The 24,972-nt window shown below is 36.9% G+C and overlaps 2 protein-coding genes across 14 annotated transcripts in view; one reads left to right on the top strand and one right to left on the bottom strand.

Annotated features, from left to right (window-relative positions):
- BACH1 (BTB domain and CNC homolog 1) overlaps window positions 1-15,851 on the top strand; it is a 263,756-nt gene extending 247,905 nt beyond the window's left edge. Inside the window, exons 7-11 of one of the 2 annotated variants that reach the window (XR_010125301.1) lie at window positions 9,908-10,051; window positions 10,219-10,329; window positions 11,148-11,236; window positions 13,059-13,140; window positions 15,135-15,827. The gene's annotated coding sequence lies outside the window, so the exon portion shown is untranslated. Of the gene's footprint in view, window positions 1-9,907; window positions 10,052-10,218; window positions 10,330-11,147; window positions 11,237-13,058; window positions 13,141-15,134 lie in introns of both variants that reach the window. The other variant, XR_010125296.1, reaches the window with a different exon arrangement.
- The window catches only part of GRIK1 (glutamate ionotropic receptor kainate type subunit 1), a 404,320-nt gene that overhangs the window by 9,803 nt on the left and 369,545 nt on the right, over window positions 1-24,972 (bottom strand). For 7 of the 12 annotated variants that reach the window (XM_054468420.2, XM_054468419.2, XM_063659835.1 and 4 more), the window contains 2 exons: window positions 14,796-15,021; window positions 8,254-8,504 (listed from right to left, as the gene is read on the bottom strand). In XM_054468420.2, the coding sequence (XP_054324395.1) occupies window positions 8,254-8,504; window positions 14,796-15,021 (477 nt within the window). Of the gene's footprint in view, window positions 1-6,729; window positions 6,904-8,253; window positions 8,505-9,197; window positions 9,308-14,795; window positions 15,022-24,972 lie in introns of those variants that run through there. The other 5 variants (XM_063659838.1, XM_063659836.1, XM_054468427.2 and 2 more) reach the window with 2 other exon arrangements.

The raw sequence follows: 24,972 nt of genomic DNA on the forward strand, positions 1-24,972 counted from the left end.
TACAAATCTGCAGGGACTACTTAACATATCAAAAGCTAAAAGTTTAACTCATTTTTAGTTTGAGAACAGTTCATATAAAAACTCCCATACTTGATGGTAGGAAGAAGGGTAGGGATAAAAACAATAGAAAATAAATGTACTCTGTCCTCTTTCTTTATTTCTCCTTGTCTGTCTTTAGAAGAAACACTAAGTTACACTTACAGAATAGAGAGAGTCTTCCTATGAGGTCCAGTCTCATTTATCATCCTCTTTTGTGAATTGTGAATGTGTATTCATTTCTACAGCTTCAAATAGCTTCCTAGGTACATATCTCTTTTTTGTTTTGTTTTACCTGGTCTGTAGGCTCATTAAGGTCAAGAAAAATTCTACTTCTGTAAACTTCGCTCTGTCTGTAATGATTTGCTTATGATTCATTGGATGGGAACCTTCTTGCTTCTTGATGTCGTGATGGCTAGTGGGGCCATTTTCTCTATATCCAGGGGAGGCCTTTCTGCCTTGAAGTACTGGCAGGACACAGTCATTCTGATGGCAATAAGAATTTCATGTGTCCAAGAGAGACACATAACCATATAAAGAAATAAAGAAACAAAAATCTCTTTTTATCACTGCTTCTATGTTTTTTGTTTTTATTTCCTTCCCATTTTCTACTAGAGTCAAACAATATTGTGGTTGGCAGAGAACTTCAAATGCAACCTCCTCATTCCGCAGATGAAGGAACTGAGGTTGAAGGAAGTAAAATGACTTGCCCAAAGACATACAGCCCTTTAGCAGTGGTGTGGAAACCTGAGTTCTTGGCATATGATTCCCAGGTCACCTGTCTATTGGGCCATGCCTGTCGTTCAGAGTTTGTTTGGTTGTTAAGACAACATCAACTTGTACATTAGAAACGTTATTTCTAAATTGATGTTAATTGCTTCCTGGCTTTTCTAATAATTAATGTTTGAGTTTTCAGGCAAAGGAAAACCTCTTTGCACGATTACAAAAATAACCTAATTAAAGAGACTTTTGCAAATCACTTTCTAAATAAGTTGATCAGACTACAGAGAAATAGAACTGAAGACTCTTGGAAGCATCTGATAATGTGCCAAGGAACACCGAGGAAAGATAAACACCAAGGTTGAGTGGGTTATCAAATGACAGTAATTTCTTGGTTCTTGTGGCAGGTAAACTGATCAGGACTGCTTTTGTGTCTTTTGAAAAATCAGAATATTTGAATATTTTAAGTCTAAACCCTTCAGTTGAAAAACTGGGGAGAAAGACAATTCTGGTCAACTTAAATTAAAATATTTTAGTTGATTGGGGGAAATACAGTAACTTTATTCCATCATCCAGGTCTTACTCATTTTTGTGTCTATCTGGATGTATGCATTGCAACATGGACACACATTGTTGTGTACTTTTGGCCATTAGCCATATTTGGGCTGACAACAACAAAGTTCAAATTCTGCAGGGTTTCAAATTCACACACTGCATTTGTAATGTTGACTTTCTATCACAAGGATGTTCATATCTTTGCAAATAGACATTCTTAGAAAATTTAAGGTAGAACCCCATTCTCTGTAATACCAGCCTCTGTAGAGAGAATTTTGAAAGCAAAAGTGATTTTAATATGCTTGTGCATATGGACATAAAATTCCATAACTGTGAGAAGCATAATGAGATGTTTCCTAAAGGCAAGTTAAAACTGCAGCATCAAGCAGAATTTTTTTTACTATCTACAAGAGCTAATTAATAATACCATTTGGCACTGTTAGATGTTCAGAAAATAGTCTAATAAGTAAGAATGCTTTGCTTTCCTTTTGCTATTAAAGGCTGTTCAGACTCCCTAAATTGCTTATTAGGAAATAGACCTTGTGGCATAAGGGTCATGTGCTTGGAAACTAATTGGGATTCATTGTAGTACCGCATTGCCACAGATGGCTCATACAGAACATAATATAATACCAGTCAAATGCAGTGAGGTATTTGGAAATAATTTTCCTTGGATAGGTTTATAATCATATGATCCAGCTGATTTTCCCAACGGCAAGATTCCTACCCACCATGTATTCCTTAAATAGCTCCAATTTTGCTTGAAAAACTCTCTAAAATAATTCAATTTATAATTTTAGTCTAAAACAAAGTAAAATATAAAGCTTAATTTTTTCCCCTTATTTCATTAGGTTAGAAGCAAACTTATTAGGAAATAAATTAGACAACACTATGTTTCATTGCTGTTGATGCATTTGTTCAGTCTTTGTTTGTCTGTTTATTGATTTATAGAGATGAGGTCCCACCATGTTGCCCAGGCTGGTCTTGAACTCCTGGGCTTACAGGTGTGAGCCACCACTACCGGCCACTTGTTCAATCTTTTAATGCCTCCCTGCTCTCTCCTAAGCTTAAACAATATTTTTCAAAGTATAATCCACAGACAATCTGTTATTATTTAACAGAAACTCATGCTCAACAGCTAATCTGAAATAAAACTAGTAAAACCACTGTATTCAAGCCAGTTTTAATAAAAACTCATGTTTACTGTCTGCTTTTAAATAATGCAACTACAGTTAGGATTGTTGGGAAAAAATGTAAGAAAAGCTATTTAAAAAAATAAAAATAAAAACACCCTTGTATTGGAGATCCTTTTAAGAAGGAGTCATGTATGTGACTTAATTTGGGAAAAAACTGCTACGTTCAAGCTAATTTTTATGAAAACTAATGTATACAACTAGTTTTAGGCATTCACTTTCAGGCTTCATTGTAAATGCAGATTCCTGGACTCTTCCTACTGAGGAGAAATGTTGGGAGGTAGAGCCTGTAAACAGTAGTTTAGATAATTTCCCCAGGTGGTTCTGATTTAACCAAAGTATGAGAACTAATAATGTAAACATAAAGCTTGAAAGTTTTTTTTTTTTCCTTTCATATTCAAGTCTTTTGTTCTACAGTTTGCTTGAAATACAGTGGTTCCTGGTAAGGTCACTGTGGTCTTAGCATCCATTGACATGATGGCAAGAACTGGCTGAGAATCAGTATAAAGGGAGAAAGAGATGAGTGTGGGCTGGGCGCGGAGGCTTATGGCTGTAATCTCAGCACTTTGGGGGACCGAGGCGGGTGGATCACCTGAGGTCAGGAGTTTGAGACCAGCTTGACCAACATGGCGAAACTCCCGTCTCTACTAAAAATACAAAAATTAGCCAGGCGTGATGGTGCACGCCTGTAATCCCAGCTACTCAGGAGGCTGAGGCAAGAGAATTGCTTGAACCCAGGAGGCAGAGGTTGCGGTGAGCCAAGATGGCGCCACTGCACTCCAGCCTGGGCGACAGAAAAAGACTCCATTTCAAAAAAAAAAAAAAAAAAAGAAGAGTGTGAAGAAAGTAAGTACTCGAGATTTCTCCAGGGAGGAAGGGTACAGAGGGCAATAAACTGTCTACTTGATAATTCTGAGTTGGTCTAGCTCTATAATTTTACAACTAATCATGAAGATTATCAATTGAATATCATAAAATTTCCATCTCAAAGATGTGCAGGTTTTTCCTGAATTCTAAGTGGAAAGGGTCTGTCAGATTGAATGCCAAACATGTGTTGCACATGTTGCATAGGATTAGTGGCTCTACCTCTGCAATCAATCAAGCAATCAACAGCAATGATTTATTGAGTTCTAATTATATACATAAGTTTGTGCTTTAGCTTATTGGTTCTCAGCATTTCCAGCACATTAAAATCAACTGGGCATCTGAAAAAATTACCATTGTCATGCCCCAACTAATTAAATTAGAATTTCTAGAGACGGGGTCCAGAGCTTCTACTATAGATCTTCGCATATTACCAATTTGGGTCCTTCGTCCGAGTGCAGTGACCACTGCCATTGATTTATAATGCTTGTGCAAGAAAAACTGCTCTTAGAGATAGAGCTTGAGTCTCTAAATTAGAAAACCAATTTTCTAAACCAGATTCCATTTTAAGATGCTTGATAAATTTTAGTTACTGCACATGTGACCAGAGAACAATACTTAGTTTCTCCAGAAGGTACCAACAGTTGTTAACGGATATATATTAACAGGACTTTTATTAATTATTTCATTTTCTATGCCATGATTTTATTTAATTATCATAGTAAATGTATAAAGTCCATAATATTACCTTCATTTTACAAGTAAGAAAATTGAGGCTCAGAAATTTACTCTAAAGAATACATAATTATTTATTGAGTGGCTACTATGTGCCAAGCACAATGCAAAATGTTTTGCACACTATTATGGGATGAGATTCACATGATCATACCTGTGTTCCCTTGAGGATGATCTGTGGAACACTGGTCTGTCAAGATGCTGTGGGGAAAAAAATCTGCAATCTAATAGGCTTGAGAAGTGCTGAATACTTTTCTACTTTGTTGAAAATTCTCAATGCACAAAAACTTGTGACGCACACTGAGACAGCATGTAGTAAAGGAACATTTAGAGTGACGCTCTATGGGTTATTTAGCTATGAAAATTCTATTTGAGAAACATTTGCCAATTGAACCCATTTTGAAAAACACCCCTACAAAACTTTGTGTTCCAGAAATTTTGTCCCACTGCTACATATTAAGAAACTGAGACTAGGAAATTTGGTTACTTGCCTACAGTCATTCAGCGTGTGGCTCTGCTAGAACCTGAATCTAAGTTTGGCTGTTTTAGAAAATTTTCTTCTGCTTCTAAAATCCATAACTACAGGCCAATGACTGATATCTACTTCTCTGTTAGTAAAGCTGAATTTAAATTGTTGAAAGGATCAAATGTATGTGAAAACATTTTGAAAACTATAAAATAATACATAAATATCAGAATTAGGTAGTATACAGTCTAAAGTAGTATAGAAATATTAGCTTTTGAAAGTGATCATTTCTTTATCCAAATCTCTGAATTACACTTTTAAGTAATAGTCTCTGCAGAAAGTTAAGTTTTGTCAGTTATTGTTAATTTTGATTGTCAATACTTCATCAATCACACTTGAACTCTTTTGGTAGCATTTTTGGTTTATTAAATTGTCTTTGGGAGAGTAAACTTATGAAATTTGTGGTTTCTATATACTGAATCCATGAATATGAAACTAAGAATAATGTCATATTCATCCCAACATCTGATTCTATTGATTATGAAAATGTGAACTCTGACCTGGGACAAATAGTATGTTGCTTCTAGTTTAATAATAATAAAACAATGTTAGTGTAATTTATGATATTTTCTTCTGAGTACATTTCTTTAAAGAAGGAAGCAAAGCTGAGAAACAATCAGGACAAGAGTCAACTAGTCAACTTTCCTGAATATGCTTTACTGGAGAAATATACAGTTGATTGGAGAAGCCTGTGGTTTCCAAAACTGGGAGCCATTTAAAGCTAAGCAAAGAGAAGGTAAAATGCTGCATGATTGCACAGATGGCGTATCTCTACTTCAAGGAATGTGCTTTAGGGGATTTCTTGATGTGTCAAAAGATAATCCCATTAAGAAAAGAATAAAGACCAACTGATCCCATATTTAGAAAAGATGAAACACACCTTCAACTCTCTTATTCACTAGCGAGGAATCATCAGATATTCTCTGTCACAACAAATTAAATGTGCAATAGGTTTTTTATGTCACCTGGTTGAGTTAGCATGGGAATTATTTACAGCACTTTGAATGCAGATGGAAAATAAATCTACAGAGACCTGTAACTAATGTGTATGGACATTCTTTCCTTTATTTTTTCCTTCTTGCCCTTTTCCCCAGAATACTTTAAATGAATTAATAATGGTGGATCCAAATAAATAACTGTGAAAATGGTGATGTTCAGGAAAGATTGTTCCAAGAACAACCCCTTTGTCTAGGGTAAGTGGGAAGGAAGTGAAATAACATCTCATAGAAAGATGTTCATCAATGCAAAGTGAGTAGTAAATAGAAATGAATTAGTACATAGCTTAGGACTTTGCTGGGATCTTCAAAGAAATACTATATAGCTTGAAAAATATCACCATTCCTTAGAGACTCAGAACCTACAGAAGACTGTTAAATTCTACAAGTAAATGTTATTTGAGAGTTTGAGGTTAATGAATTTCTGCCCAGGAATTATTCTTGACCATGTTCTGTTTCCATGAGTGATGTTCAACCTAGCTAGTGCTCTTCTGTGACACCAGAGGTTTTAAGTTTAGTTTTCTTTCTGTGGATCATGGTTTTTAAATCTTTAAATGCTAAGACACTTTTGAGTCTTTGTGTAAATAATGCATTTTAAATCGTGGAATCAATTTCAATGAAAAATTAACATTGTTGTGGAGTTATGTGTGTACTATTGAAAAGGTAAGGGTTTTGGGTAGTTTGAAAATATGCAGATCTACACAATATATGAGACAGAGAGAAGAAAAGAGGAGGGAACAAAGTTCACAAAGATGAAAAGAAGTCCATAGAATTAGCATCTTATTTCCATGCTTTGCCCTGTTGAAAGTCTGAATCTTCTCTTTCATGAAGGAAGAGTTACTTATTTTTAATGCATGAAGATAGAACTAAGATGATGAGTGGGACAGAGAAGATTCCTGTAAATACACATTTCTAGAAGTCTGTATACCCCTAATATGCCCCTGCTTCAACATACAGTGCAAGTCTCTTTCCAGTGTGTTCATTTCAATGTCTAGAATACATGGGTTTTGCTATTCTAAAGGAATAGAGAATTGTGGCTATTTATGCTTAGCAAATACAAATATCAACAACACCAATTAGCAAAAACATTTTCTACTGGGCACACCTTTTTTTTTTTTTTTTAAACTGATTACACAGTATGAACTGAGGACTGTTTCCGAATCCCTCTCTCCTCTCGAATTAATTTACCACATTCTAAATCCGTAGATAAAGTGGTTCCAGAAGTGGAGTTGGTTGGATGGGTTTGCTTACATTGCAGTCCATAAAAGAAACAAAAAGCCTTGCATGCAAAAGAAATGAGAAAAAAATATAGAAAAATGAATAAATCAGAAGCAAGAATGAATCTTTAAATGAAAATTTACATCACATGAAGCTGGCAACTATGAAAGGCACATTAAAGCATCATATATACAAGCTTTTATTTTTCAAATTAGTTGCATAAAACAAGACATCTCAAGAGCAAATTGAAAGTTAAAGCAGATCAGTTCATTCTCCCTTTGAATTAAAAAAAACAGCTTCTTATAACAAGAGCTTTGGAAAGGGGTGTTCATTGTTGTCACAGTTGCCTTGTAATTCTGGGGAAGATTTTCATGTGAAACCAGGTTATAATGAATCATCCCCAGTTTCGGGTCCTTAAGGAGGGCTTCCACTTAAAGGAAGTGGATCTATTATCAGATTGTTAATCAGAACCAGCCACATAATTTGCAGGGTCCAGTGCGAAATGAAAATATGGCACACTTTGTTCAAAAATTATTTAGAATTTCAAGAGGACAGGAGAGCATTAAACTGGCTCTGTCATTAATAGTCATAGTCTTAAAATTCTAACAATATTTAAAAATTGAATGGGGAGCCTGATTCACTATGATGACCATAAACTTTGTATTTTGTTTATTCTAGCATGGTTATGAAGGAATTATCTTAAATCACAATCAGCTTTTTCAAAAGAGTGTAAGTTGATTTCCTTCAAAAATGGTGTGATTTCCTTCAAAAATAAAAGTAATAGGCAAAAATGGTCAACTACTAAAATTGTCCTATAATCTCAAACACAATTTAGAAAAATAAAGTCTCATATACATTGCATTTTCATTTTGTATTGTTTATGACATTCCTGGCAAAAAAAATTTCAGGTGATCTATCCTTTTACAAATCTTACTTTGATAGAAGTAAGTGTTCAATTTTGTAGTATGACTTTTACATATTTATATAAATTGTTTTGCGTTAGTACATGTGCTCAGAATCTATACTTAAGGGCTGGTAACATTTCTGTTAAATATCTTTCTATATCTTTTCCAATTTTGGATTTATTTTTGCCTTTTTCCATCTAGGGTTTCTATCTTACGAGCAAACAACTGTTCAAAAATTAACTGAGTTTGGAATTTCTGCACTGTCTTTCCAAATAATACTAATTGGATTTAGTGTATAAGCCTCTTCCTTGTCGTGAATAAATGATGGACCTGCAGGGCCCACAGCACCTGGCAGGGATTCAATAGCTCTTTGCTCTAACTCAAAAATGGCTCTTCTGGACATCTAATTCAATAGACTGAAAAAGAGCAAACATCCTTAAAACCCCCAAACTTAAGACAGATAATGCAAACTATAAACTAACCAGTCCTAGAAAGAGATGACTCACCTGTTCAATATCATTATTCTTCCGTGATTTGTATATGAATTCTCCAATAGCTACAAATACAGAAAGGACCAGTCCGGCAGCCAGAACAATGAAGATGCCTCCAATATTTTCCACTCCCAGGGCACTGGCTTCTTTGTTGTCTTCCTCGGGGCAGCCATTCCCACGCCACCACTTCTCTTTCATCATATGCAGCTTCCCTTCTTCTTGGAGTTGAAGAATAGCAATAGTAATTTTATCCCGGTAAGGAGAACCTGGAAGTAAAACCATTTGGATATTGGTCACCAAAATGTTGAAGAAGACATCCAGAAGCATTCTTAATTATCGTCTTAGTGATAACTATGTTATGGCTGTTGTGAAACCCCAATCCACAAATTGACTTGCAAAGGACAGGAAAGTTCAATCCTATATTTTGAAGGCACTATATAATTGGAAAGAAGATAGCTGACATGTTGAGATTAACTTTGGCCCCGATCGTTTGCTCCTTTTAAATAAGGAGAAGCAAAGCTAGGAATTCTATGACATGTCTTTGTTTCTGGTGAGATCATTATGAGTCTTTTCACATGTCAAGAGATTTCATTGTGTAAGCTAAAAACAAAATTCTAAGCCCCCATTGACTGAATGACCCTCTTTTGTAACCAAAGGGACCCCAGAAAAACCTTAAGAACTTAGTTTGCAGCCATACTGGGATGGGAGGTCAGACAGAGCAGTCTATTTGTGGCAATAAGATATCAAATTATAAACAGGACCGAAGGCCATGCCAGACAAGGGTTAAGTCACACAGCCTTGGACTTAAAAAATAAACTATGTTCCAACTACTACAAGGCTTTTCTTTTTCTCAAGGAGGTGAACAAGCACTGGCCTCAAGATAAGCAATATTAAAACAACTACAGCTCATCCGACTCTTAGACACTGACTTCCAGCCCCTGTTCCACCAGCTATACCTTTCATTAAACAAGATCCTGATTTCAGTAACTTTCTCCAGAGAAGAAGACCACCGACCTTAGACTGGTTCTGGTTGGATTAAAGAGATTGTACTCTTGCATGCCATTGTGTCCTGCAAGACATTTTGACGTATAGAACCTAATTATAAAACCATTAAATGTTAAGTCTCTACCCCAAAGTGGACAAGGATTGTATGTTACATGCATTTTTGTTCAATATGCATGTGTCAGGATCATCTTCACAAATATTCATAGCTCCGCCTGTAACCAGTTTAATATGTATGTTTAGCCAACCCATTTGGCATAAAGCTCTTGCCCCAACCCCTCTTTTTTCAAAGTGCTTGTCTTTGATCTTGGTTGGACACATGTTTTCCAGCCTACGGGATGACCACCTTGCAGATTGTCACCCTTTAATTATAAAGAAATGAAGTCTCCATTTCTACTTTCCAAATTTATCAATATTGTGGTTACATTTTTTAAGTTAGCGGTTATTTAGATCTTACTTTTTTCTAGGCTCTTTGTTGTCTCATGTTGTGACTGGGCTTGGCTGGATGACCAGCAGTGCCATTTCTTCTTCTGAGGGGGAGTAACTAGACATTTCCCACCTCCCTTACAATTAAGTGTGGTTATGTGACTGGTTTCTAGTCAATAGGAACTAAGACGATGTCTTCCCAACATGATCTTTGGCTCTCTCTCTTTTTCCAAATATATAGCAAGAAGGAAAGGATTTCAAGTCACTAGGAATGATGGAACCACAAAACAGAAGGAACTTGAGTCCCAGGATGATTTCATGAAGCAGAGCCTCTCTTTCAATCCACACTGGACTGTGGCAAGATCAATAAATCAACATTGAATGTGTAAGCCACTGAAAATTTGCAGATGTTGGTTAGTACATACTGATTAATGCACCTATTAAGATAAACTTAAGAGTAGGTTTTGAACAATTCAAATATCCTACAAAATTCAGGTAGATCTGGAAAATTTGCAAGGACTTTATTAATATTATTTATTCTCTATCTTCTAGTAATGCCATTGAACTTCTAATTATGTAAGGGTTGGAAAGTGCCAACATCTACCTGTAGACATAGCTTCTCAATACTGGATTTTGGTTAATCAATGCAAAGGAAGAGGCAAAGTAAGATTCTTTCAATTAATCTCTCCTTGAATGTGAAGAACTCTTGTTAGCATTTCTTCTACTCAGTAGAAAAGTAGTACACCCTGGTTTTCTCTATTTGCAAACATTAAAGTTTTTCTTGGTGGAAGCACATTGATAAATGAGGCATCTTAGGACTAGAAGAAATCTTAGGAATGATACAGTCCAGTCCACTTACAGTTCAGTACACATTCCATTTTAGAATGGAAGAAATTTAGGAACTGAAAGTATGAGTGAAACTGATAGTTGCTGGCACAGCCAAGAATCAAACTCAAGTTTCCTGACTTCTTACTTTTCAGTGTTGTTTTCACGACAGTGTTCCCAACCATTGCTCCCCACCCCTACATATGCCTTGTGTCCTATGGCATGGTTAAGTTAGAAAAACAGAAGGTTAACATTTGTGTCATTTGTTATCAATTTTCCTTGTAAGACTTCCTAAAATAATTGTCAGCATTCAAAAGCAAGTTTAAAAGAAGAGCAAAATGCTTTGGAGTGAGATTATGGCTTATCAAGAGTATGAAATTTTGGTGAAAAAAATGGATATTGAAAACAAAATTAAAAGATATTGGCTGTTTGCTTAAATATCCTCAGAATAATGGCTAGTGTAAAAATTAGCACCATTGATATACCCATAGCAGGTGAGCAATTAAGTGAACCAAGAGCACTTTACTTTAATGTACATGAAAGTGCTTTGAAGAGTGTAAGAATGATTCTTATGTTAGTTGTTGCAGTAACAATCCTAGGAGCATACACAGTGGGTGCTCAGTAAATGTTGACTGATGCTTTCCTTCTGCCTCCAGGCTGTGCAATATCTAAAACATTTCAGACAGATGAAAATCTGATCTCTGTTTAAAGTTGGTCTCTGAGAAAGATAACTTCCAGCCTCCTGGTAAGCTGTTCAAACCTTAAATGCTCTTGTTCTCTCAGAGTTTTACTTTAAATCTCTCAGGAGGTACATTTTCAGAGCTGTTGTCCTGAGTGTCTGTAAGAAGCAAAGTCTTCAATTTTGTGTTGTGACTTTGCCAATCTTTGATTATGGGACAGAGCTTGCAGCCATAAGGGAGTTAGTCAGGGCAAGACTAGAAGTGTGCAGATAATTTTTAATATCTGAATATATTTTAACTTAAGTTTTTGTTGTTGTTGCTTAAATGAAGTAAATGACTTTGGAAGTTATTTATATGTCACTTGAAGTATATATAAATATATTTCATATATATATATTTCACACACACACACAGACGCACACACACACACATCTTCCTGAATAGCAACTGATCTTTTGTAGAGTCAATTCATCATAAAAGAAACATCTCACAAATTTTTCCAACAGCTGTATTCTCAATGGATGTATTCTCCATGAGGTCTGCCATCTGTTCCAATTATTCCTTCATTGTTTTTGGTTTAAAAGCATGACAGGTCTATAACCACTATGAAAAATTCCTGGAGTATATTTCTTTTCATCTAGGAAGTGGGGAAGGCTTTTCAACTTTGGAACTTGGGTGAGGTTGGCCAAAAGGAGACTGAATGGGTACCTTTGGATCTCTCTGTATTATATGTATATTTATATATATATATATTTATATTATATGTATATTTATATATATATTTATATTATATGTATATTTAATGTTAATGGTACTCAACACTAGATCAGCTTCATTCGCATGAAAGCAGGCAGCGATTTTCAAAGTGCTGCATTCATTTAGGAAAGTGGTAGGAAGAAATGCATTGTTCCCTCCTACCTCCAGCCCTGTGTCACTCACTGTACTATCAGAAATTTTAGCTTTCAAGTTATATTCCATGCTGTAGAAGGAATGTCAATTAAAAGTCTCATGTTAAAGTTCAAACGTTCTCAGGAGGGACGATACATATTGTTATTTTAAATCATTATTAACAGACAGGAATTCTGGTGCCAAAAAGGGGTGTTGAAATGTGGTGGGGTAGGGTTATGAGGTGGGAGACAGAATGATAAAAGTACAGTTTTTGACTTTATAATTTAGTCTAGAGATGGTTCTATTAAGGAACTATAGTTACTCCTCTACGAGGGTCTTGATTCTGCAAAAATTCAGGCAAAGGTACCTACTCTTGGTGTTCTCGTCTGATTTATGGCCCGTTTAACTAAAATCAGCAGTGATGAGATATAAAAAATAGCATCTAACTTCCCCCACCTTTATTATCTAAAATGAGGTGGCAAAGCTTGCTTAGGGCAATAGGACATTGTTTTTAAAGTCAAAAAGAGGTATAATATCCTGTTAGCCAGTGCCAAATGATCCCCTGAGCCTCTTGGAAAACATGTTGACTAAATTATAGGAGAGCTTACCACTTGGGGCAAAATATACACTTCACTAGCAATATTAGTACTTTTATCAGGAGAAGTTATTGGAAATAAAGAAGCAAAAAGGTAGCTGTAAATCTTCTAGCCCAATCATTCTGCAGGAAATTTATTTGGAGGACATACATGATAACAATAATAATAAAGTTAATTTCTCCATAGCACATATTTCTAACACCAGGTAGTTAGCAGGAAGTCAAATTGGCTGTGTATTCATGGTAAACGTGGAAGATAGTTGAACTTTGTCTGATTAGTTATATTCATATTAATTAAAAGTTGAATATATAAAATGCAGTTTTTTCTTTTTTAATGAATTTGTTGCTAAATAAAAACATTAGGACAATTCACCTAAAATCTGGATTTTTTAAAATTTTCTTAGAAAATGGAATATTCCACAATCTTGTTCTCAAACTCCTACATGTCTACAACTCTCTGACCTGAAAGGCAGCTGTCTCTTTTAGGTAAGTCATGTAGTCTGTAATTTTCCATAATTGCCACCGTTCCCTACTACCTCCTGGCACAAGCATGCTTTGCCCACTTATGATATCTGCTTGGCCTCTGTAAGCATTTTAGTTTGTGATCCCTGCATGATATGCAGAGTCATATTGGATCATCCCTTTCAAATGACAAAAATACTAATACAAACAAGCAAATCAAACCTACCTGGGGTCCTTAAAGATCTGGCTTGACTGTTAGCTATGATTTCTGGGCTAGCCCAGTAGTCTAGACAGCCCCTGATTCTTCTCCTTTGGAATGCTTACTAACAAATTACCAATGGCTCACATGGAAAGAGCAGGTTCCCGCTATACCAGGACCTTATACGATACAGTTTTCTTTTTCTTTCTCTTTCTTTCTTTTCTTTTCTTTTCTTTCTTTTCTTTCTTTTCTTTCTTTCTTTCTTTCTTTCTTTCTTTCTTTCTTTCTTTCTTTCTTTCTTTCTTTCTTTCTTTCTTTCTTTCTTTTCTTTCTTTCTTTTCTTTCTTTTCTTTCTCTCTCTCTCTCTCCCTCTCTCTCTCTCTCTCTCTCCCTCTCCCTCTCTCCCTCTCTCCCTCTCTCCCTCTCTCCCTCTCTCCCTCTCTCCCTCTCTCCCTCTCTCCCTCTTTCTTTCTTTCTTTTTTTGAGATGGAGTCTCACTCTGTTGCCCAGGCTGGAGTATAGTGGCACTATCTCAGCTCACTGCAACCTCCACCTCCAGGGTTCAAATGATTCTCCTCCCTCAGCTTCCTGAGTAGCTGGGACTATAGGTGCACGGCACCACACCCAGCTAATTTTTGTATTTTTAGTAGAGACAGGGTTTCACCATGTTGGCCAGGATAGTCTCAATCTCCTGACCTCGTGATCTGCCCGCCTCAGCCTCCCAAACTGCTGGGATTACAGGCATGAGCCATCGCGCCCGGCCACGATACAGTTTTCTATAGAGAGGGAAACAATAGAGAGGGAGTTTTCTATGGAGAAGAAATCACTAATTACCCCTTAAATTCTATTCATGTCTCCTATAGACATACAAGAATGCATTGCTGTATCGGTCTATATACCTAGGCAATAATATTCTTAGGAGAGTAATAGCATGGAACTAAGGAATTTAGAGGTTTTACATAGTTGGTATTGATTGAATGTAACATTGCCTGAGCACATCAGACTTATAGTTAAATCTTTATCCTTTTTCTTTTGACTGATATAGCCTTGCTTTTTCATCTATCATTGTGGAACACTAGCCCTCTCACTTTTGCTATCCGTAAGCAGAATCAACTTCTATTCTAATTTAAGGCAGATACATTATATAGGCATATATGGGTATTGAAGGAAACAATGTGAAGAGGATTAATTAGAAAGATATTCTCTTTAAGATATTTGGGGTGAAATAATAAAATCTATATATTCTTCAACATGCGTTGGTAAAACTTGAAAGAAACACTGGTTAAAAGTATATTAAGTTAAATATCTGGGAATCTGTAATTCGGACTATGTCTCTGATCTATATGGATGTTTACATTAGTTCACTAATGGCATTGTTGGCCTTCTCAGAATTTGGAATAAAGAACTCTGAGCCCATTTCCTTCCAAACTGGTAACTGACATTCTCTATCTCAGTCTTGGTTCATGTCTGCCCCTCTTACCAATAGGTGTTCCCACTCCGTAACCTTTGGAGTCAATGAGGCCCCCGATCTGAGTGAGGTTGCAGTTTCTCTGCGTCACATACTCAATGCTGGTGGACTCCATCAGCAGCGCGTAGTCTGTGGTGAGCACTCTCTGGATCCCCTCATCACTGTTTCTTACCAGGGCGGTCTGCTGCCTGCTGCTCATGAAAGCCCACATCTTCTCATAGGTGGAGATTTTTGATTTCTGGAGGGAAAGAAAACACACTCACCAGCAGAAGAGGGCTGGAAAAATACAACCTAAAGGTATTCAAAGTCTCAATGGTTCAAATAATGATAGGGAGGATACTTTCTCCACAGGTGGGGGAGTCAAGATTGATGATCTCAAGGCTTCACTTTTGTAGCTGAGAAGAGCCCAGTTCACTCACTATTGGACAGCATTTGCACGGAGGAAGCTATTGCATGGAGACCTTGATCGACAAGCCATTGTGGCCCAGTGGGCTAAGGGATGACTAGCTCACTCCAGGACTCTGTTCATTTCATCCATTTTCCTTTCAATCGCTCAACTCCAGCAGGTATTGTTTTGCTGTTTCCAGGTATGTAAGTTTCAATCCTTGATCCAGCATTCTTCTGCTGGGGAGAGCCCTGGAATAAACTACTGACTTCTTCTGCTTTATTTGTGAGAGAACTGTCATTCGCTCTTCTCTTTTCTAGAAAACCTAGAATGTAAATGCTCTTTTCAAATTAAAATTTAGATAAGAAAAATCTTCGGCTGGGCGTGGTGGCTCACACCTGTAATCCCAGCACTTTGGGAGGCCGAGGTGGGCAGATCACATAAAGGTCAGGAGTTTGAGACCAGCCTGACCAACATGGTGAAACCCTGTCTCTACTGAAAAAATACAATTAGCCAGGTGTCACGGCATGTGCCTGTAATCCCAGCTACTCAGGAGGCTGAGGCAGGAGAATCGCTTGAACCCAGGAGGTGGAGGTTGCAGTGAGCCAAGATCATGCCATTGCACTTCAGCTTGGGCAACAACAGTGAGACTCTGTCTCAAAAAAAAAAAAAAAAAAGAAAAATCTTCATACTGTATTTATATGCCTTTTCATGTGTATAATTTTAATTGCAATCATATTTTAGATAATAAGGACTGAATATCTCATTTTAAAGTGTTCTATTAATATGTTTGGCTTTTCTCATATTCTTCAGCTTTTTGATAGATTCAGTAATAAATTACATGTTATGTAATATATGCACATATACATATGTACCACTGCCTCATTATCTTACTTTTTTTGCTAAAGTATACTGCCTAAATTTTCATATTGCTTAAATATGAATTTTCCATTCTTTTGAATAGTGATCTATGATTAGACATTTTGCATTTTACTCTGTAATTTCCATACAGTTCCAATTTTTTTTTTGAATTTTTCTTCATTTGCATTAGCATTCTCCACTTATTTCAGAGATGAAAAACATTATGGGAATTATTGGTATTTTTAAGCTAACCCCAGTTATCACGGTTATATATAGTGCTCACACACATTAGACAGATCCTTGGCAGGCACAGGATGCATCATCTCAGTAGTTCAGGAAAGCTTAAAACATGGTTTTGGGCCATAAGCAAAAAATGGAATACCTGCGGAGTCAACTCTATCACGGTTATTCATGCCCAGGTGTTCCTGGGGGCCACTCAATTCCAACCTCTATTTAGGATCTGGGTTAATATTGTAGGGTTTATGAGTTATGGGAGGACAGATGGCTTTATTTCAGATTGTTAGGCATTGAAAATCCCCCTGAGAAAGGTCTTGTGAAACAAATAACAATTCAATAAACAGTACCTTATAGATATTGGTATTTTATGAAACCCATTCTGTCATATTGGGCCCCTGTGAGTTACGCCACAGCCCCGGAGATATCTGCAAACTGCAGCTCATGTCTCCATGACAAAGGCGTGTTTTGGGGGTCAGGGTTACTCTTCATTTGTTGTGTGATTTCAGCCTTGCAAAGTCTGATAATGCTAAACTTATAGTAAAAGAGCTACTCATACAAGTGCAGAAAGGTCAGTCTATCTTGTGGCAGTAAATGCACAGCTGGGAAAATTATTCTTCCATCAGGAAACTACCTTAAGGGAAAATAATTTTCTTTGAAGTATAAAATTTTAAACTTGTCAGAGACTTTAGAGATCAGCTCATACAAACTGCTACTGTCACAGAGGAGGAAGTTTTAGTACAGAAGGCTTGGAGACTTCAAAAAGTCACAAAGCAAGTTAATACCAGAGCTAATTCTGGACTCCAGCACTCCTAATATCTAATTCAATGCTCTTTCCACTGTACCATGCTGATTTGGGGGAGGTAGATGTCTATATTGCCAAAATGCTTTTGAGAATGATTTTAATCTTACTTGATCTACATGTGAAAATATAGCTTTTACTCATGGACTCATTATTCCCTGAGGTGGGTTGCTAGTTAGTTACATATTGATATGAAATAGGAATCAACCTTCACATAGAAAAATTTCATGAAACATTTTTTTCACCATATTTAGATTTTATTAAAATGAATGTTGTAAATTGTTAGAAAACTGAATTTGTGGTTTATGGAAGTCAAAAACAAAGTCAATGTTCAGTTCATCCATGGTAAATGGAGAAAGTGTGGGGAGTCCTTCAATTCGTCCGGGGAAGTGAAGGATATGGGAAAGGATGACACGATTCAACTCTAAACCTAAACTATCTGAAGTGAAGGACTTCATTATTTTCAATCTATGGCAGACCTAGCTTTGGTCCTCCTGCACAGGACGAATATGTAGGTCATACCACCTGTGGCTCATCCTGTGGGTATTCAATAGCATGCAAGTGGTGTAATCTCAGGGATAAGAGAGGTCATGAGTTTAGTGCAACCTCAGTATTCAACAGCTGCAACATTTCTAAATGCTTACTCTCAGTATTCTTCTCCTTGTCACAGCTTAGTAACAAAATGTTTCCTGAGCCAACACGCTCTTCACACTACACTTTGAGTAGCATGGCTCTATGGAACAGAGATCATGGATTTAAATTCAACAACATCCACATCTTCCTTCTTGGAGTAGAAGGTTGTTCTAGGCCTGACCTCTCCCAGGGAGCTACAGGGGAAGTCTAGTTGGCATGAACACCTTTGAGCAGGGAGGGCAGAACTTTCTCTCTGACAGAAAACTGTTACTTGCTAGGGGACTTGGTAAGTTGAAGGTACAGGAAGTGTTATAAATTCCTTTGACCCCTTGCTATTCTCACTAGAGCACAGTAATAGTAAACATAATGGGAGCAAGAAGAGCAGCATTTTGCTGTTATTTAGAGCTCTCTTTCATCATTTAAAAAGTTTGCTGTTGTGGGGCTTTATTGTATTTCACAGTTAGAGTTCTAGGCTACTTGAGATGCTAGGGAATATAGAGTTTGCAGGAAGACCCAAAATGTGGCTAAGGAATAACTTTTTTTATAGGTAGAAATATCTGTAGACAGCTCCAGCACATTAAAAGTGTAGTGAGTTTTCTTTTTTATTTTTTGAGACATTGTTTCACTCTTGTTCCCCAGGTTAGAGTGCAATGGCACAATCTTGGCTCACTACAACCTCTGACTTGTGGGTTCAAATGATTCTCCTGCTTCAGCCTCCTGAGTAGCTGGGTTTACAGGCACCTGCTACCATGCCCGGCTAATTTTTTGTATTTTTAGTAGAGACAGGGTTTCACCATGTTGGCCAGGCTGGTCTCAAACTCCTGACCTCAGGTGATCCACCTGCCTCGGCCTCCCAAAGGGCTGGGATTATAGGCATGAGCCACCGCGCCCAGCTGGTATAGTAAGTTTTCTATCACTAGGCAACTGCAAAGAGGATGTCATGCTTAGACGAGTTTCACATAAGGAGATGCTTCAACCACCACGTTCTACTCTCTAGACCAACCCCTTCCTATCACATATGCAGGTCCTGAGGACAGGAACAGCAAATGACACACAGAAGGTGGCAGAGGGTTAGTGGAAGAGACCGCACAGAATTGAGGGCTCTTTCTTCTTTACTGCAGAGTTCTGTCCACTGTCATGCCATGCTCAGTAATGTTTATTTTTTGTTAGATAAAAAAGTAGAATGTTGGGAGTAAATTACATGTATTCCTTTTAGCAGATTTTTTTTTTCATGGTTAAGTCTCAAATCTTAGTAATTCTTAAAAATAGGATTATACTTCATGAAAAATTATCATACATATTAAAAGACCAGGCAAAGTGTTAGAAAGACAGCCTGGGTGTTTTTGTACTTCTAAATCACATATAATCTCAGCCAGCCTCCTAAATCGCTATAAATAATATATGTTCCCAAAACAGAAATAGTGGTTGCCTCTTATTTCACTAGATATGTCAAAAGTTAATTAGAATATTTGGAATGCCTTCTGAGCTTCTTAGCAAAAGTTGCTAAAACTGAAAAAGCCTCATTTATTAAATCTGAAATCACCCAGGATTTTTTCTTTTTAATCCTGAGAGGCGTCTGTTTAGATAAATTCATTTTATCTGTTTAAATCTGATTATGTGGCTATCCTAATGCTGATGAAACACTGTTGGCAAAGAATAAGCATTTTTCATCTCAAATCTGTTATAAGGGAGTGTTATTGCATCAGTGTTTGATGAACATTATTTATTTTATTTATTTCTTTTTTTCCCCTATAATACATTCAAGTTAAACACTCACTGGGAAATAGTTTATAATGTCTGCAGGCGTTAAAAATTACTTACTGAAAATAGTAACAGAAATCAACATATGCAGTGTTTATTTACTGTATAGCAAGCACTATTTTAAGAACTTTGCATATGTTGATTAATCGAATCTTCACAGTAATCATATGAAAGACGTACCATTATTATTTCTCTTTTATAGATGAGGAAATAGAACAGCACATGAAGAAATGAGGAAACCAGGATTTGATCCCAGTAATCTGGTTCCAGGGTCTGTGTTCTTCACCAACAAGGAATGAACTATCTCTTTTAATACACAGAACAGCAAACTCAAGGCTTGGCTAATGTTTCAACAGAATCAACAAATTTTCTAAAGAAATAATTGAAACAAGTAGCTGTGGGATCTTTCTATCATAGCCAGAGCTGTTGCAACTCTTGTACTCATCACATAATGTACAGAAACTATTTACCTGACTTTTAATAGCTTACGCTTGTTTAGACAAAAATTTAGACAGTATTTTCAGAAGTGCAACACTTGGAACCTGGAAAAAATGTGGCTTGTTTATATTGTTTCCTTTCCTTTAACAGTATTTTGCTTTTCATATAGTTTTTTCATATAGTTTCACTGTTTTTAGTTACAGGATTTCCACCACACAATGTAAATAAAATATGTGCAAATTCTAGGGTGTAGCATGGTCTTAAGCCTGATGGAAACTCCATTTTATAAAACATCCCTCTAATGTTTCCTTTTTATTGAGATAACTATTATTTATCACATTATTTCTTCCACAAGTTATTATTATAAGACTTTCACAGTTAGGATGTATAATCTCATTTTTCAGTAGAATCAGTAATCATGCAATTCTACTTCACACTAATATGGCTGATGATTTTATATATCGATCTGTGTTTATGTATATTTTTACTCTACACACTGAAATATACATTAGAAATAAGTTATTGACATTTGATCTTTTTTATCTTATCAAAAGTGATCTTATAAATGTAAATATATGCATATAGAACAAATGAACTATCACAAACAATTATATTTTAAAATCTCCAATTTACTTTTACTTTAGGCAAATCCTGATTTAAGACAACCCTTAAAAATTAACCAAGGACATAGACATTGGCTATGTAGAACTTCGTACTTGTGAAATAGGTACATCAGAGGTGAATAATTGCCTTAAAAACAACCATTTCTTTTAGACCTGATTAACATATTATTTCATTAAATAATAAATCTCATGCTATTTTGAAAATATGATTTAATTTACAAAAATCGCTTTGAAGGAAGATGATCAGAAGAAAATATTTGTAGTATAGTTAGGGCCTCTGCCTTCCAAATGTGTATAATATGAACACTGCAGTTGATTATGTCTTTATCTTGATTTGATGAAAAGTTATGACATTTGCAGATTCTCCAACATTTAAAAAATTTATGGATTCCCTTTAGAAAATTCCCTCAGCGGGATTTAAACAGATTTGCTAAAATATTTTTCATGTTTTTCTCCTGTCTAGAGTTAAAGATTGGTCTATTACAGGCAATCTGCCAGCCTTTGAAAAAGGTTAAATTGACCTCATAGATTTCTTCCCAAACAAATGCACTTTTAACCTACAGAGACCTAACATTTCTGACACTGATGGTAAAATTAGCTGGATTTTTCCAACATAAGCTAGGAACTCTTATGTGAAGAGTGCCTTCCTATGCAGAGTATTTGAGAAATGGCTTTCATCTTATGTGTCCTGAAATGGTTATAACTGTCTGAAATCTGTCTCCCTACAATGGCTCATTGCTTCATTTCCACTGGTGCAGTGCCCAGTAACTTCTTTGAAATGTCTTTTGGGTTGGTGACAGCACCTAACCACTCCCTGGAAAGAGATGATAAAGGTTAGAGAATCCCTTGTTCCCACAGCTGGTCCAAAGTCCCTAGACCATGAAAGCCAGAAATGACAAGTCTTTTATGATGTTTTAAAACCTATTTTATCCAAGTCATTTTAGACTGAATCACGATTTAATCTGTGTAATCCTCTGGCTTGAGTCTGGGAGGATAGTGATTTGTTACAAGGCAAGCTTCTACTGAGAAGTATTTCTTACATGAATACTTCATAGCTAATTTGGCTCACAAGAAATTCTGCCATTACTTCTTGTCTGCACAATGCAACCACATGTTGTGTTGTATTTAACAGGTATTCATACATCTTGTCTCTGTATTGCTATTCAGATCTTCATTTCTTGCTCATGATTTTATACCTTTTTCCCTCCTAAGTGCCAACCTCAGTACTGACCATATTGAGGACCCTGCAAAAATATAAATTGAGCTGAATTAAACTGAATTGCCTCACTCTGTTTCTTGTCTGCATTCTAAGGGCAGCTTTACCATCTTTTGCCTACTTACCATCTGGTAAGTGCTTCGGCAAATGCAATGTATGTGCTCAAGAAGGGCCTCCAAGGCCTAGAGTTGCTGTCTGGCCAGGCCTCCAAAAATCTTTGAGATCTTGGGCACTGGCACTTCTTCTGGACTTTTCTGTCCTTTAGCAGAAGGCAGACAGTGCAGAGATGACTGACAGTAAGGAAGCTGAACAAAGACCAAACCAAAATATTTATAAATCTAGAGAGACTGAAAAAATAGGACTAATAGCTAGAGGTAAGGGTTGAATAATTGTGGTGATGATGTTATGAGTGATAGTTACAATAATATCTAATGTTTTTATTGCTTACAGTGTACTAAGTGGTAGTATAAACGTATTACCTCTATTAAGTCATTAAATCCTCGAAATAATTTTGAGGTAGAAATCATCCTCAATTTATAGACTGGGAAATCAAGGTACAGAGAGTTTAAGTTACTTGCCAAGGCCTACATAACTTATATTTAGTAGAACCCAGGCTCTCTGGGTCCAGATCTCCATCAAAAACACTTTCCTGTAGGTTTTACTTTATATCCCAGCGTAAGAAGTTGGTCATATTTCTTGAGAAGACTAGCTGGTATTCCCATTCTCCGATCCATGGGCTAAAACCATTATCCTCCTTGGATGATGGTTCACAAGGGTCATTGGGAAATCCATTCTTTTAGGCCTTACACGGTTCTTAGACATTATCATGACTATTCTTTCTTCATCTGGGAAAAAAAAATGTGACTTGCTACACTATCACTGTGAGACCACAGTTTGGACTATCTTATTGTTTCATAAGGTAATTAATAGAATTCCCACAAGAAGAAAGAACAGAGCCGTTGTACATTTCTAACTTCCTGTGGGAGAGAAAACCAGAATCTTAGTATACTATTTCTGAAAGGAAAAGTTGGAATTGGCTGTCATTGTTGTCATCGTTATCAGTTGTCTTGGATATAAAAGATGGAAATAGGTCATGTAGCCCCTAGGAAAGTTGAACCCAAGTTGTGTCCATAGAGCTTGGCTATGAACTGACTGATCTTTGCACCTCCTAAGATGCTGGTGGTGGTCCCAGGGAGTTGGGAGCGAAGGAAATCCTGTACTGTTCAGACTTGAGAAACAATTGAAAGGACCAAATAATTTCATCAGCAGAGAACAGAGAAACAAATAGAGTTAAATCTGGATTATTAATTAGTATTATGTCAAGCAGAAATGAGAGGGATTTTATTAAAAATTCTCTTAAATAGTCCGGGCATGGTGGCTCACGCCTGTAATCCCAGTACTTTCGGAGGCCAAAGCTGGTGGATCACAAGGTCAGGAGTTCAAGACCAGCCTGGCCAACATGGTGAAACCCTGTCTCTACTAAAAATAAAAAAATTAGCTGGGCGTGGTGGCAGGCACCTGTAATCCCAGCTACTCAGGAGGCTGAGGCAGGAGAATCGTTTGAACCCGGGAGGCGGAGGTCGCAGTGAGCCAAGATCGCGCCATTGCACTCCAGCATGGGCGACAGGGTGAGACTCCATCTCAAAAAAAAAAAAAAAATTCTCTTAAATAGAGTCTGTTGAAGTTCTGAATTATTAATACACTGACCCATAAACATAGTCCATTAATTAATTTGATGCTGATCGCCTCATATTCAGAGAAGAATTTCCCAAAACATCTCCAACAGTACCTGGACACTTGATAAATGTTCTGCCTCCCTTTAATCTTGTCCAGCTAATTGGTCTTGTGGTGCCGAGACCTTTGACCAAATAGGCTATTATATTTCCCATAGTGCTTGAACTGTAAGTTCCAGAGTGTTGATGATCTTGTGAAAACATAATGCTTAATAAGCATCATTAGCTGAGTGATCGAAACTTAGAGTTGCTTTTTTTTTTTGATGGACAAAGTGAGATGGAATCTCAGGATGTCCATTTAAAGTTTCATAAGAATATGTGGAATTGAATTTATGATTTAATTCTATTCTCTTGTGTAAATACAATCCTTGATGATCCATGTTGCTCCATATATGAATGACTGAAGGAAAACTGCCACTGCTTCCCTGTCTCAGTCACGTCTTAGCTTGAGCTAGCACTTGTTTAAAAAATTTCCACTGGGTGCAGTGGCTCACGCCAGTAATCCCAGCACTTTGGGAGGCTGAGGCGGGTGGATCACGAGGTCAGTTCAAGACCAGCCTGGCTGAGATGGTGAAACCCCATCTCTATTAAAAATACAAAAAAAAAAAAAAAAAAAAAAAAAAAATTAGCTGGGCGTGGTGGCAGATGCCTGTTATCCCAGCTACTTGGGAGGCTGAGGCAGAGAATGCTTGAACTCAGGAGGCGGAGGTTGCAGTGAGCCAAGATCACACCATTGCACTATAGCCTGGGTGACAGAGCGAGACTCCATTAAAAAAAAAAAAAAGAAAAAAGAATTCCACTTAGTTCCCTCAGCCTTATATGAGCTCAGGTGGTGGATAGTGGAATCTCACCTGAGCTATTTTAAAAAACTAAATTTTGGTTTTCTTCTTGTTGAGAAATGAATACATCAGATCTAGAATGTAGAGTGTCATGCTGTCTGCAAGAATAGCCAAGTCTAAGAGAAAAAGTCAACGGATTTTGAATGAAATTTTAGCGAGCAACTTCTGGGCACACATTTCAAGGACAAACTTCACTAAGCACATCCCTTGCTTGTGGCCTAGCGACCAAATGTGAGGCATTCGAGTATTTTGTTTGGTCATGGATCTTGATAATGTCTGAATCCCTTTCCTCCCTGCAACTGGCCATTCTTTGGCTATAAAATGATTTTAAATCAACTTGAAAGTAAAAAGACCAGTTTTTATCATTTGGGTACTGCCAGAGGAATATTGCTTTTCTGAGAAGAAAAACACTTTAAATTACACGGTGTGTGATGAGAAAACGTTTCTCATTAGAAGTTTCTTTGTGATTGAGTGGAGACAGGACCCATCTTAGCAAATGACTTGCGCTCCAAAAACTGATCAGGATGTTCCAGGTTAGATTAGGCAAATGTAGCTTTCCTTATTCATTCTACAGCCCAAGAGAGGTTATTGTCTTTAACTGAGAGAGAAAGGGCTGGAGGAGAGAGGCCCTGATGACATAGCAGAGGTGAAACATGTTCATGTG

Source organism: Pongo pygmaeus, chromosome 22 (genome assembly GCF_028885625.2).
Source record: "Pongo pygmaeus isolate AG05252 chromosome 22, NHGRI_mPonPyg2-v2.0_pri, whole genome shotgun sequence".
NCBI classification, from domain to species: Eukaryota; Metazoa; Chordata; class Mammalia; order Primates; family Hominidae; genus Pongo; species Pongo pygmaeus.